This window comes from Drosophila ananassae, chromosome XL (genome assembly GCF_017639315.1).
Source record: "Drosophila ananassae strain 14024-0371.13 chromosome XL, ASM1763931v2, whole genome shotgun sequence".
Lineage (NCBI taxonomy): Eukaryota > Metazoa > Arthropoda > Insecta > Diptera > Drosophilidae > Drosophila > Drosophila ananassae.
In genome coordinates this window covers 15041668-15057277 of record NC_057931.1, presented here as the reverse complement: position 1 = coordinate 15057277, position 15610 = coordinate 15041668, and the positions used below count along the sequence as shown (strand labels likewise).

General features: G+C 37.9%; 2 protein-coding genes across 7 annotated transcripts in view; both read left to right on the top strand.

Annotated features, from left to right (window-relative positions):
* LOC6502899 (rhophilin-2) overlaps positions 1 to 15610 on the top strand; it is a 115381-nt gene that overhangs the window by 35846 nt on the left and 63925 nt on the right. For all 6 annotated transcript variants that reach the window (XM_001963598.4, XM_014905761.3, XM_014905762.3 and 3 more), the window contains 2 exons: positions 8032 to 8148; positions 8210 to 8337. In XM_001963598.4, the coding sequence (XP_001963634.2) occupies positions 8032 to 8148; positions 8210 to 8337 (245 nt within the window). The remainder of the gene's footprint in view (positions 1 to 8031; positions 8149 to 8209; positions 8338 to 15610) is intronic.
* On the top strand, positions 4671 to 5445 carry LOC26515423 (putative odorant-binding protein A10). Its single transcript, XM_014905886.3, has 2 exons — positions 4671 to 4939; positions 4993 to 5445. The coding sequence occupies exons 1-2, from the start codon at positions 4687 to 4689 to the stop codon at positions 5178 to 5180; spliced, it is 441 nt and encodes a 146-aa protein (XP_014761372.1). The 5' UTR covers positions 4671 to 4686; the 3' UTR covers positions 5181 to 5445.

Genomic DNA, 15610 nt, shown 5'->3' with positions numbered 1-15610 from the left:
AAGAGAGCGATTAGGGTGGGTTAATAAACTGCAAAGAATAGAGATAAGAATATCTAAAAGATGAAGAAGCAGAATAAAGCTATGTTTGGAAGAAAATAATAAAATTATTATTTTACCTCCAAATATACCAGTAAAAATTGGTTTTTGTAAATAAAAATAAATAAAAATAAACAGCGGATTGTTTAAAGTTTAAGATAAAGAGAGGAAGTTTGACTAAAGCAAATCTACCCGGCGCAATTTCTGACAGCCACAACCAAATATTGTACAACAGTAACGTCCGTTTATAATGAGTTCCTCAAGGATGGGAGAGAATGTTAGCACCAAGAATGTTATCCAAGAAAATTAAGAATAGCTGCCAACGCGACGTGCAATATCATCTGGGACTGGCCTTGGATTCTGATGGTCAGCACCAATGGGTGTACCAGATACATGCAAATAACACTGCCCTACTAACAGCTTTTATGAAATAAACTATATAAGAACTTCAATAATAAAGGCAGTCTCGAGCTACAACCGAACAAGATTCATTACTCATTGCTGCTCTACTATAAGCCTAGCTTATCTACTAACGCACAAGAACGAATATTAGCGTTTATTGCGTTCCCAATGGTGCGATGGATGTCAGCTGTGAAGACTGTCAATATCCAACACAGGGTCAAAATGTTCTATATTAAGATTTGTAAACTTGTTGTTAGTTTTTATAATTAAAAAAGATCCTACTCAATAAATAAAGTTTAAAAATAGCTTTGAAAAGAATATCCAATGTTGGTTGATACTCCTGCAACAATCCTGTGGTCTTCGGAAATAAGTAAGAGAATTGTGTCTTTTATTCCCGGGACTCCTGCTGAGGACCAGACACACTTACCTTGTCTATAAACACATCTTAAACGGAGAAAATACGCCAAACTGCCCTGAGTGCACGGAAATGTATCAGTCGAACATCAATCAGAACTACAGAATAACTACCTTCTTATTATACCCTTGCAGAGGGTATTATAATTTTGGTCAAAAGTGTGCAACGCAGTGAAGGAGACATCTCCGACCCTATAAAGTATATATATTCTTGATCAGGATCACCTCCTGAGTCGATATGAGCATGTCCGTCTGTCCGTCTGTCCGTTTCTACGCAAACTAGTCTCTCAGTTTTAAAGCTATCGAGTTGAAACTTTGCACACACCCTTCTTTCCTTTGCAGGCAGTATATAAGTCGGAACGGCCGGGATCGGTCGACTATATCCTATAGCTGCCATATAACTGATTGATCGGAAATGCCATAACTTTGGTGTTTTTTAAGTTAGAGGGTTGGGACTTTCCACACATGTTATATTTGACCAAAATATCTTGTGTAAAAAATTTCATAAGGATCGGCCGACTATATCCTATAGCTGTCATACAACGATCGGAATTGGCATAACTTTGGTGTTTTTTAAGTTAGAAAGATGGGACTTGGTACAGATTCTATTTTGGACAAAATAATCTGATTTGCCAAATTTCATAAGGATCGGCCGACTATATACGATCTTCTATATATCTAATAATATAAGATGCGTGGCGCCACCTAGCGGACTGCGACTGAACTGCAAGGGTATATCAACTTCGGCTCCGCCCGAAGTTAGCTTTCCTTTCTTGTTTTTTTTTTGAAAAAATGTAAAATGTAACAGAAAATTTTTTTTGCAAATGAAGCATTTTAATTTTAAATGTATACTATTAAAAAGTTAGTTAGTTAAGCTTACTTATACGATCTGCCAAATTTCATAAGGATCGGCCGTCTATATCCTGCCATATAGCTGCCATATGACTGAACGATCGCAAATGGCAAAACCCTGCTATTTTTAAAGATGCTTGGGTCTGTTTCCAACATTTGTATTAGAAACTTGATTCGATAGTGAAATTCTCACAGGAATCGGACAACTATATACGATCTACGATCCTATATATATATTATATTATAAGCTGCTACCTAACTGCAAGGGTATATAAACTTCGGCTCCGTCAAAAGTTAGCTTTTCTTTCTTGTTTATATTTAACTTTACACCGAAATAAAAGAAGTATGCTTGAACTCTCTCTGAGAAAGCCTTTGATTTAATAAATTTAGGGTTTCGGTTGAGCTTTCTCAGATAATTGTTATACCATTAAACGGTATGCGTAAAAATTCATCGCGCTGCACTTTTTATTAGTTTCTACACCACTCACTCATCTTCACATTGAAGTGATATCCATCGGCACCATCCCAGAAGATAATTGGATACTGCAAAGCATCGTAAAAAAAGGTTAGTTTCTGCGAATTTTATCAATTGATCGTTTCGTCGATGGAGAACAATATCTCGAGATTGGAACTGATCGTCTGTAGTTGGAGCATTATATCTCCTGACATGTTTTCCAGCGGGTATTTTGTCCGCATGAATGACAATCTTGTGGGTATCCGAAGGCATCATATCTATTGCTGTTTTGAACAAATGCACCAAATTATTTCGTTCGTGAAGGAGTTCCTGTAGCTGTGAAATGATGGACCTCTTTACGGGTGTATGTATTTCACAACGTGCATTGATTTCATTTCTATCATCACCGATGAAGTACATTTGAAAAATTTTATTTTCACTGTCTGGGAACGGGAGCAGGGCGCCAGCTTTGTGATAGATTCGCACTTTGATTTTAAAAGTTGGCATGAATTGGTCAGTTATAATTTCCGCACCAAATGACGTCATTTGGAAGCAAGAATTATATCCCCTAATGTTTTATAAGAAATGCTTCGATTCAGCAGTGGTTCCAGCAAGCAGAGTTCTCAGTGGCTCTGGTGAGGTTTCCAGTTGAGGTAATTTGATTTTCTCGCCAGAACAACACATTCCTTTTGTTTCATTATTGAACTTCAGAGCCTGGCAGCAAGTGCAGACATGGCTCATCTTTCCAATGACGACATGGCGACTGGAGCTATAATCAACAGCAGGATCATATCGAAATGCATGACGATTTTATTGCTAATTTCGATATACTATTATCTGTGCACGGAATTTAACAGACCTTGCCCTATCGTGTTCATGTCTTTGCGAGCGAATTAAATCTGTTGCTGCCGAACCCGACAGTCGTGCTCGCAATCGTTGATCCTCAAGCCTGACTGCACGCCTTTCTGCTGGTTCCATGATATTCCTCTGCCTTTGTCTCAACCGATCCGTCTCTCGCACCAATTCCTGCTGTTGCTCAGTCCTATTAGAAACCTTCCTTCTCATTGTTACTGCGTTGCGAGTACGACTGAAACTTCAGGACAAAAACTGTCAACAACATTTTTAAATATGAAAGCTTACTGCGGTCAATGCATAGAGAATTTTTATAAAAACAATTTTATTCGCTATTTATTCGATAATTAGATAAAAACCAAACCTGGCAAAATTTGAGCTTGAATAGTTCAGTACTTTTTAAATGTATAGAGGTCGGAGATAATATAAGTCAAGTTACTCCACAAATAATGTTGTCAGAGCTAAACCATTCGGACTATTCTGAGACATGGTTTCTTATTTTTAACTTCATTATGTAAATTTACCGTATATCGCTTTACTTCAGGCTTCCCTAGGCGCGCAAATATCACTGTGGGCAAGGTCCACCGCATGCCTTAGTTTGAGCGAGAAGGGTACTATATAGCCGAAGATTTATTCGTCAAACTTTAAACCCACCAATATTTTGGCATTTTCAAAAAATCAGTTATATACAGCTATGGGATATCGACCGAACTCAGCTTTTTCGACTTAAATACTGCGTATAAATAAAAGTACGATGAGTGCTGAGTAAAACTGAGAGACTTATGTTCATAGAACCAGACAAACAAGCTGACAGACAATCGGGCCGAAAGAATCGTTTATATCGCCTCAGGAAGTGTTCCTATACGCGAAAATATATATTTTTAGAAAAAAAATCAGCTCAGCTGGGACACCGTTCCCAACTGTCAGCTAGCCCGCCAACTCTGGCCCAAAATCTCTAAAAAAAGAACATCACAACAACTCAACATGGAAAGAACCCGCATCAGCACGACTATAAGAGTCATAACGGGGCACTGGAGGGTACCGGTGTACCAATAGTCTCATACAAGCTCCAACTTAAGGAAGCCAACTAGAAATAAAACCAGCTCAGCTGGGACACCTTCCCCATCTGTCGGCTGCCCTGCCAACTCTGACTCTCCAAAAAAAAGCCCCAGGGTGGGGGAAGGGGAACTTCTAGACCATAAGCCTTACTATGCGAATAAAAGAAATTTAGATCCGACCCACGGTATCATAAGGGACCGAATACAGTCTAAGTGTGGCGGTTGCCTCCTCAAGCGGTGACCGCCAGCCATCTAACCTAACGTAACCTAACCTATGCATTTGGATGAATGAATTGATAATTCATCAATGTTTCATTGAGGAAATATGTAAGCCGTGCAGATTAAACATAATGATGTATGTATATATAATATGTATGTATATATAATATGTATGTATATATAATATGTATGTATATATAATATGTATGTATATATAATATGTATGTATGTACGTAATAAAGGCATCGTTATTGACATTTGAAGATTGTGATATACCAATCAGTTTTAATGAGTTTAAAATGCATTAATTTTCCAAATTATCTTGCTAGATGCACGCGATAGAACATTGACTTGAATGTATATATAAAACGATTCATTTCGTTTTGTTAAACATTTATAATGCTATACCTTAAGGAAAGCTTGGTAAAGTCGCCTTTATTCTTCGCATTAATATGCATTTCCATCTATATCGATTATGGACTAGCATATCCTTCAACTTCTACAAAAATTGTATCCAGTGAAAGTTTGTATAACAATGAGTTCGATAACGTAAACTTGGATGAAATATTAAATCAAGATCGTTTGCTTAACAATTATATTAAATGCCTTGAAAGAGCAGGGCCTTGCACCCCTGATGGCAAAATGCTGAAACGTAAGTTCGAGGTTAACAACAATATTATTTTTTATTTTTAATGCTATTTTTAGAAATTCTTCCGGACGCAATGCTAACCGATTGCTCGAAATGTACGCAAAAACAAAAGTGCGGCGCTGAAAAAGTAACAAGTCATCTGATTGACAACCGACCAAAAGATTGGGAACGTCTCGAAAAAATATATGATCCAATGGGAACATACCGCTTAAAATACCAAAAAAAAAAACAGAATCATATTTAAAAGCACTTTTATAGAAACCTAATTTACGCGGTTCGTTTCGTGAAAATAATGTTTTATGTTAAGGACCCCAATAACATCAAAATTAATGAAAAAAATTAATGTTTGCCAAAAAGAATTTGTCTCTTTTTACCTAAAACCTTATCTTGCGAGCACAGAAATTGCTCTACTGGCTCAAAGACAGTATAAACGACTGTAAACAGTCTCGTGCTTACGATAGCAGTCGTACTATAATTATATGTCAACAAATACATTTCTTACATGTGAATAACTTGGCTTTATTTGTGTTTTTTGCGATAATTTCTCTATGTCGCTTCTTGTGTGCAATGACTTTAGTGGTGAAGTTACTGCTACGCAGCTTCGTGGGTGAAGGCCGTTCGGTGCTCATTGTTTTTCCGCAGCTCCTATCATACCGCCTTTGTGGTTTTGCCTTCTGAGTCGAAAAAATTACTCATGAATGAATTTAATGTGGTAACGCTATTAGTTTTATAACTTGTTTTTTTATTTTCTTTGTTTGCACGTTTGCTCTACGTTTTTCACCTTATGGAGTTTACACCTGAACTAAACTCATATAGAAATTTTCTGTAGCTGCTTTTGAATTACTTTGACGGTAGAAACAAACACATTGTTAATAAACACATAAACAACAAGAGCTGTGCATTTTTAGGAATTTACATTATGATCCAGCATTTGGTGCAGGGAGTAGGAAAAACCCTGAAAACCTAATTAAATAATTTACTATAATTATTTTTTTTATCAAATTTACAAATAATACAATATTTTTATCAAAAAGCTTAATAATCAAACATAAGAATCCGATGTGTAGCTCGGAGCTTTATCTTCAGTTATGCAGTTTGTTCAATCTGATTTCATAGGGATCTGGCTGTTTGAAACGGTTTGGTAAATAAATCTCTGTAGAAATATACTCAAGAACAATTAATCTTATTTATATTGAAATATTGAATATCAATATGTTTTGATCTTTATTTTTATTGGCGAAAATCACAGAAGCTCAAAAATAAATGTGGAAAATCGGAGATTTCAATGGTGGATGTGTATTCCAAAGATATGGTAACTGCTAGATGCCATTTTTATACCCTTGCAGAGGGTATTATGATTTTGGTCAAACGTGTGCAACGCAGTGAAGGAGACATCTCCGACCCTATAAAGTGTATATATTCTTGATCAGGATCACCTCCTGAGTCGATATGACCATGTCCGTCTGTCAGTTTATACGCATACTAGTCTCTTAGTTTTAAAGCTATCGAGTTGAAACTTTACACACATCCTTATGCAGTTCATACGTCGGAACGTCTGGGATCGGTCGACTATATCCTGAAGCTGCCATATAACTGATTGATCGGCAATGCCATAACTGTGGTGTTTTTAAAGTAAGAGGGTTGGGACATTCCACACATATTTGGCTAACATATCTTATCTACAAAATTTCATAAGGATCGGCCGACTGTATCCTATAGCTGTTATAGAGAGATCGGAATTGGAATAAATTTGGTGTTTTTTAAGTTAGAAAGATGGGACTTGGTACAGATTTGCCATTTTGATCAAACTAATCCGATTTTCCAAATTTCATAAGGATCGGCCGAAAGATCTTATAGCTGCCATATGGATCGGAACTGAAGATCGGAAATTTCGAAAATTTTTATTAGAAAATTAATTTGATGGTAAAATTTTCATAAGAATCTGGCAACTATGTACGATCCGATATATATATATATAAAATATAATGCTACTTAACTGCAAGGGTATATAAACTTTGGCTACGCTTGAAGTTAGCTTTCCCTTCTTGTTCAATAAAAAGTCGGGTTATAGGTTATAGGCGTCCGGCCTTATTTAGAAGTAGTCGGTGACCAATTAATATCTGGAAGATTTTTGTAATCGTTGTGTATTGGATGTTCTTGTTATATTTGTCTTTGTTGATATATCCGACAATCTTTGCAAAGAAATTGCTTTCACTTAGTAGGCCCTTTCGGCTCACCTCAAAAGCGTTTCTGCTTAGGTTGCGGTTGTTCGTGACTCTGTACCGAAGACTTTCGGCACAGCTATAATGACACCTTTGTTAAACCCGGCGTGAGATGGTGCGGGGGTTGGAAGCTTGTGTTTGTTCATGAAAAAGTCTTACCTTAAAAAAGGTCGTCTTCGAATGAAAATTTTGGATGAGTTGGAATTTAAATATCAATGATTTTAAAAGAGATACGCAAAAGTAAAGGTCCATACATTTGTCTCAATAGTTTTGAGAACTGTACAACTGGTTTGCGAATCAGTGTTTAAAAGTGTAGTTCTTATAAGGCACGGCCAACTATATACATACGTTCCCATGTATATATTATAATATATAACTTAATTACATGGATATATCAATTTGGGCTCCGCCCGAATTTAGCTTCCATTCTGATTTCTAAACAAATTAAGTTAGGGAAAGTTAGCTCTACCCGAAAGCTGCGACCAAAAAAATTGTATGGGAAGCCGAACTAGACTCGCGCACAACTAATTACGCTTCTTTTAGGTTTTTTTGTGTGTTGGTTCGGTATCGGTTGATTGTTCCTGCTTGTGACCTTTCTGGATGGTAAGGCATTTTGATGCTGGTCCTAGGGCTGAAATTTTTTTAGAGAAGTGTATTATTTTTGAAGTAAAGTGTTCAAGGTTATTAGGTCAATTGTTGCTGAACAGGTCAATTGATGTTGGCATTCACAGTGCCAATTGTTAGTGAATGTATCTGGTTCATCTATTCCTGCTGATACTTGACTATCGATATATGGGGTATAAAATTTAAGAGAGTATGAGGTATTAAATTTAAGACAATTTTTATTTGTACAATTTTGTTTTGTGCTTTTAGGGATCAGATCCAAGAGCTGCAACATGTCGGGGTAAGCTCCAAAGCAAGCGGTGTAAGCTTAACCAAGAAATAAATAAGGAATTGCGCTTAAGAGCTGGTGCGGAGAACCTTTACAAGGTAGGTTTGAAAACTTTTTTTTGGCTAATCTAATCTGGCTAATCTAATTTTTTTGTTACAGGCAACAACAAATCGGAAGTTACGTGACACAGTTGCCTTAGAACTAAGTTTTGTTAATTCAAACTTGCAGTTGCTTAAAGAGCAATTAGCTGAGTTAAACTCATCCATGGAAATATATCAAAGTGAAAGGTAAAATTATAGTTATATACTTAATTATACTTTGAAAAATAACATAAATAAAATAATTATAGTTTAATCAATTATATTATCTTATAAAAAACTTCTTGACGAAGTAAAATACCGGTGACGAACCTGAATGTGAAACCCATATCTAATATCAATTTTAGTGACGAAAATATTCTATATAGGTGTACAAAATTGCATATAAAAAATATTCTTATTCGGCACGTGCCTGATTTTTTTTTTTTGTTTTCTTGCACGTGCCGAACAAGATTATACATCTTGATTATAAAGTTATGAATTTTTTAATTAACAAAGTTTTTTTTAATTTTCAAAGTGTTATAAAATTGGAAAAAATGTATTTATCAGGAAAAGGAGCATTATCCTAATATTTTGGAGATCAATTACCCAGACTTCAAGGACAAAAGTGCTTACCCCATTCAAGAAATCATGGTTTATCAAGATGGAGACCCCAAGCACACGGAAAAAATCGAAGATAATTGGCTAGGAAATCGCAGATTTCAGCTTGTGCAGTGGCCAGCTCAGACGACTGGCAAAGTACGATATTGCACCGGAGGGCTCTGGGCAGCTGTGAGTCAGGATAGAAACAGGGTGAAAAAATATTTCAAAGAAAAGCTTGCAGAATTTGGTCGAAAGTATGCCTAGGCGCATTAAAAGTGTCATTAAAGCTAAGTGTCTAAAGATATAGTACTAATATTTGGAAAAAACGTGCAAAATTGGATACATTGACTTTTTTAGTCGACCGATCCTTATGAAGATCGGATTGGCAGATCGGATTACTTTGCCCATCTTTCTAACATAAAAAACACCAAAGTTATGCCAATTCCGGTCGTTCTATGACAGCTATGAGATATAGTCGGCCGATCCTTATGAAATTGTGGATATGACATTTTGGCCAAATATAACATGGAAATATAACAATGGAAAGTCCCAACCCTTAAAAAATACCAAAGTTATGACATTTCCGTTCAATCAGTTATATGGCAGCTATAGGATATAGTCGTCCGATCCCGTCCGTTCTATATATATACGATCCGATATATATATAATAATATAAGCTGCTACCAAATTGTAAGGGTATATAAACTTTGACTCCGCCCTAAGGTAGTGTTAAGAGGAGCCCCGTAAATAATTGTGTTACTCCAATGAGTTCCGTTTAAAAACTGTTTTTATTTCTTACAATTTTCTTACAAGAAACATACATGAAAATCCTAAATCTATTTAAAACTACTTATCAACGGACTGCACGCTGACATGGTATGTGACCCTTTCTTAAGTGCTTCAAGTGCACCACATAAATATTTGGTTAGACTGCAGGAGATCTTCTTTCAAACCATGCTGTTGATTACTTATTCCCATGGGTCCGATCTCTTACATTCTATGTTTGGAATTCTTATCGTGTTCAATGCTTGAACATTCTGCAAAGGGCCACAAAAAAGGTGTACATTTTATATATTTTTTAGATTAATTATATTGTCCTTTGATAACACGACATAGCGGACTGTATATGTATATATGTACTTTTGCTTTTATAAATTTCTTTCCTTCAGTATTAGAAAATTGTTATTATTATATGTAATTCGATAACAATATGTTGTTAATTATATTTCATATTTTTAAATATTTTAACATTGCATATTATATTAGCTCCCATGTTCAACTTAATGTTTGAACATCCTGCAAGGGGCCACAAAAGTGCTTGACTTGTGTTTACATTTTTAAATTAATTATTATTTTCATTCAATTTTTTAGTGGACTGTAATATTATATATATTTTTTAAATTTTTGATTTTAGTCGACATCTTGAAAACTTTTTTCATTCGATATTGTAGTGGACTGTAATATTATATATATTTTTTAATTTTTTGTTTTTAGTGGACAACTTGAAAACTTTTTTCATTCGATATTTTAGTGGACTGTAATATTATATATATTTTTTAATTTTTTGTTTTTAGTGGACATCTTGAAAACTTTTTTTTTTTAATTAAATTTTTAATAAATAATTGGAATAATTTTAATAAATTGGATCTTCTCTTAATTTTGAGACTAACAATAAGTTTTCAAATTTTAACATTAACATTTAACTAACAGTAGACTAAGACTGCATTCTGGTTGCGCGTTCCTCAAGACGGTCGCTGGGTAGGTAGGTCATTGCGACGAAGTCGTGATTGGTTGTTCAACCTTGTTAGACCTGTCGCCAGGTGGTTAGGGTGCGACAATAGCTTGCTAAAGTACTTTTCCTTCTGTTCTGCGATCACATCTTTGACTGGAAGAATGTTTAAGTCGCGATGTATGTTTTCGTTGCGAACGTACCACGGTGCCCCGGTGATTGTTCTCAAGATCTTCGACTGAGCTCGCTGGACTATGTCAATATTGCTATTGCTGGCATTCCCCCATAACTGGGAGCCGTACATCCATATAGGTTTAAGTACCGAGTTATACAGCAGGACTTTATATTCAAGGCAAAGGGGAGACCGAGCGTTGATAAGCCAATGAAGGCTGCTGGCTTTTAGCTTTAGGTGGGTTCTTTTAGCTTCTATGTGCCGACGCCATGTGAGTCTTCTATCGAGGTGTACTCCTAGATATGTTACCTCGTTTGCTTGCGGGAGTAGGGTGTTGTTAAGCGTAAGGGGCGGGCAGTTTTGCCTATTCAAGGTGAACGTAACGTGCTTGTATTTTTGTTCGTTTACTTTAATTCGCCAGTCTGATAGCCATTTTTCAACATCCACCAGATGAAGAGCTAGCTGCGCAGTTGCTTGCATCGGGCATTTTGAGCGGCTAAGAATAGCTGTATCATCAGCAAACGTAGATGTTGTTAGTCGTGTGCTTGTCGGGATGTCTGCTGTGTAGAGAACATATAATGTTGGTCCGAGTACACTTCCTTGAGGAACTCCGGCTCCAACAGTGAATTCGTCAGATATATCAGTGTTGCACCTCACAGCAAATTTTCTGTCGTAAAGGTAAGACTCTAAAAGCTTGTGGGTATTACAAGGGAGCATTGTCTTGATCTTGTACATTAGACCTTCTAGCCAGACTCTATCAAATGCTTGAGAGACATCTAGAAATATTGCGGTACAGTACTCGCGTTTTTCGAATGCATTCCGAATTTCTGCTGTTATCCGGTTGACCTGCTCATTTGTTCCGTGCTTTTCACGAAACCCAAACTGATGTGACGGGATTCCTTCCTGGATCCTTAGGTATGTTTTTATTCGAGTCAGAATGCATTTCTCAAAGAGTTTAGATAAGCATGAAAGTAGGCTTATAGGTCTATACGACGTGGGAATTGTGTGGTCTTTTCCCGGCTTTGCTATCATTATTATAATTGACTTTTTCCATCTCGCTGGAAAGTGGCCAAGTTTTGCGATGGCATTGAAGAGCTGGGTGATAGTGCAGACGGCGGAAGCTCAATGATCATATTGGGAGTTATGAGGTCGCAGCCTGGTGATTTTTTCGGATTTAGTTGGTTTTTGATGATATTAGCGATTTCGTTTGGGCGAAACTCGATTGGTTCATATTGAAGCTGAGGCTCATATGGTAAAGTCGGCAAAGTAAAGGCACTAGTGGCCGGATTTGGTTGGAAGATATTTTTAAGGTGATTGGCAAACGTGCTGGCTCTGTCTGCATCGCTGCGCGCCCAGCCGCCTGTGGGATTTCTAATAGGCATCACGGTTTCTTTCGGTGAGCTTAGAGTTGGGTGAGCTCTCCATAGTGAGTGTTTTGTACTAGAAGTTGACAATTGCTCTATATAGCGGCGGTGGACATAATCTTCTTCTTGCTGTAGGGCTTTAGTAAGTTGACGTGAGGCATGTCTAAAGCTTTGCTTAGCAGATGGCGATCTGTGGAATTGCCACTCGCGACGTAAACGCCGCTTTTCGAGGACGAGCTGTTCGATTTGTAGATTTGTCTTTTTATTGCTTTGTGTATTTATAGTTTGCGATGTTGAGGCTCGAGCTGCAGAGACGAGTACAGACTCAAGTGAATTAACAAAGCTGTCTACGTTGGCTTCATCGTGGAGATGAGGACTTAGCTCAATGTGTGAGCTGATATATTTTCTGTACTTAACCCAATTGGTTTTCTGTGAGGTCAATTTTAATGGTTGTTCCAATGTTCCTGGATGTCGCAGTAGAATAAACAGGACAGGCGAGTGATCAGATGAAAGATCCGATAGGCAATTGGCGCTTATCAGATTTTTAGGGATGTTTTTGGTAATCGCAAAGTCTATTAAATCTGGTAGTTTCCTTGGGTCTGCCGGCCAGTATGTTGGTGTGCCAGAAGAAACATAGTCGAGCTTGTTCTTGGCTTTGATAATTGCATTATAGAGCTGCTTCCCTTTTGGAGTCACGAGACGGGATCCCCAGTGTGTGTGCTTGGCATTGTAGTCTCCTGCTGCTATGAAGTGGTCTCCATGTGTGTTGAAAAACTGCATAAACTCATCTTCAGCTATATTGAAGCGGGGGGGGCAGTATACGGCGGCTAGTGTAAGTTGGTTGCCAGTATTTAGTTGTATATTTATAGATGTGGCCTGTAGGTAGTTTTTAGCAAATTTGTTTTGATAATGGTGCTTTATGCGGCTTCTGATTAGAATTCCAGTCCCACCATGTGCTTTACCATCTGGATGATTTGTTCCGTAGAATGAATATCCTTGTAGTTGAAAATTGTATTTGTTTGTAAGGTGTGTTTCCGAAAGCAGCATTACATCGATATGATTGTCGAGTAGGAATTGAGCTAACTCAAGTTTATGTTGCGAAACGCCGTTAGCGTTCCACGTATATATCCGTAGGAAAGCCATTATTTGGATTGTTGTGAAACCAGCATTTGAATCAATAGATTTTGGTTTCGCATTAAATTTTGCATAGTTGTGCGCATAAACGACATAAATTCCGTCAGGCTTTGTTGTAGGCTGCATATCATAGCTTCAAAGTTGCTTTTTGGCTGCTCTGTTGGTTGATGTTGCTGAGCCGTGTACGGTTCTTGATATGCTGATTGCAGAAATGAGCTTCTTGAGGCAGGTGTCGCCGGTCCTGATTTTAAGGCACTTGCATATGTCACGTTTTTGTCAGAGTTAATGGGTCCTAGTGAGGATCTGGCTGCAGTCGAGAAGAAGACTTCAGGGTTTGATCTGGACGCCGTGAACTGTCCATTTTGGGTGCGGGCAGCTATTCCTTTCTGGTGGATGCGACTTTTCAGCTCCTTATAGACTGGGCATCCTCTATAATTAGCAGTGTGGTTGCCACCGCAGTTGCCGCACTTTTTCGAGTTGCTGTCATCTTTGCTCGCTGGGCAGTGTGCGGAGTCATGAAGGTCTCCGCAAACTACACATACCGGGCGCAGTTTACAGTATGACCTTGTGTGGCCATATTCCTGGCAGTTCGCACATTGTACCGGGCCATTGCGTTTGTGAGGTTCCTCAACTGTAATTCTGCGGTGCAGCAGGTACTGAAGATTGTATATTGGGTGCACTTCGTATTTCTTCAGGAGCATGGTTTCTGGTTCGAGCTCAACCTTAAAGAGTGGCTGCGGCTTTCTATCCCTGTTAAGGATATTAAAGACTGTCTTGGCGCTAAAACCCTTCTCCTGTAGCGCCGTTTTTATCTCTGCAGGCGTTACTTCGGGCTCTATGCCCTTAAGTACGACTTGCAGGCCCTTGCTGCTTTGCTGATATGTGTAAAAGTTCTTTTTATTCTCGGTTAGATATTTTGATAATACTCTGTAGTTATCTTCAGACTTCATTTGAACTTTTGTTTCTTGAATGTTGCCCTTTACAAGGGGTATTATGTGGAAGGTATCCTTACCAATAAGCTCAATAATTTTGTTGACAAGAACATTGGAACTTTTTTCGCGTATATAGATAGGCGGAGGTTTTGGCTTCCTTTTCTCAACTTCAGTGGATTCGCCCGCCTCAACCTCATCGGCGTCTGCCAACATTTTAAATCGGTTTGAGTTAATGGGCGTTTCTTTTGCTGCTAGGCTAGCATTGCCACGGGTTATTTTGCGTTTGGAATTGAGGGGGCTCAGCTTCCTTTTGATTTGGATGTAGCGATCCATGCCAGTCTGCACAGCCGGCTTAATATAGTCATTGTTTTTGTTTTGGTTTTCGGGCAGCGCGGACGTATTACTATTTGCGCTACTAGCTGATGACGTCGTTAAACGCGCTGTCGATACAGTTGCGGTTGTTGTTGTTGTTACTGTTGACGTTGTCAAAGAAATTGAGGTGCTAGTTACTGCACTCTTTGGCTGCAGAGACATCGATGGTATCGAGGGGGAGCAGGAACGCGCTCTCTCGCTCTCTACGTTTAAGAATTCGGTCAATTTGGGGGTAATTGACCGCGCTTGATCAGAGCTTGCATGGTTTTCGGTTGCTTTAAAAGAGAAGTACGCGTTGTTTCTTTGTACTGAGAGCCGTCTCTCGTCTTGCTCACGTTGACGTTGTGTGCGAACGTCGTTTAAGCTCATTGCAGTCGAGATTGATTTAGTTTAAGTTTTGAGAGTTGTGTTTTATATTAATTAATTAATTAATTAATCAATATAAACATTAGCGATTTCATCGCAAAAAGCGTCTTTTCGCGTTATTGTAGATTTCTTAGACCAGTCACTGCACTTTTATGATTTTATTGAATATTTTTTCCCGGAGCACAATAAAAAAAACACGTCAATGCGACGACAGTCGGCCGAATTTTAATTAATTAAAATTAAATTGAAGTTATAAAACCAAAAAGAAAACAAATCTTGCCGATGACTATAATTGCTGATGTTGTTTTACTGCTCTTGCCGATGCTTTTGTTTCCGTTGTTGCTTTGGCCTCTGTTGCTCCTGATGTTGCTGTCGATCGGATGTTGCTTCTGCTTGGGGCTCACTGTGCTCACTGCTGCTTTGACTGATGTTTTTTTAAATTTTCCGATGAAGGGCCTCGGATACGCCTACACCTTTATAATTTTATTTTTTATAGTTTCATATGTTATTTATTCCGGTGCCGTTCCGGAAAAAACACCATAGAAAGGAACGATTTTAAACTAGGCTCTTTTTTGCCCAGATCGCCCCCTTATTTTATGCTCATTGGGATTTACACAATTTTACTTTCTGTGTTCCTTACCTATTGGGGGGAAACAACAGTTTTTTCGGACTACGACTTTAAACTGGTCTCTTTTTGGGCCAGCTCGAAGCCTTATTTTATGCTCATTGGCATTTTTATAATTTAATTTTCTGTGTTCCTTACCTCTTGGGGGGAAACAACAGTTTTTTTTTTCCTGACTAAGATTTTAAA

Excerpts from the sequence above, each read along its gene's own strand:
- LOC26515423 (XM_014905886.3), top strand. The coding sequence starts at position 4,687 with ATGCTATACCTTAAGGAAAGCTTGGTAAAGTCGCCTTTATTCTTCGCA. Across the intron at positions 4,940-4,992 it reads TGATGGCAAAATGCTGAAAC|AAATTCTTCCGGACGCAATG; the intron begins GTAAGTTCGAGG and ends TGCTATTTTTAG.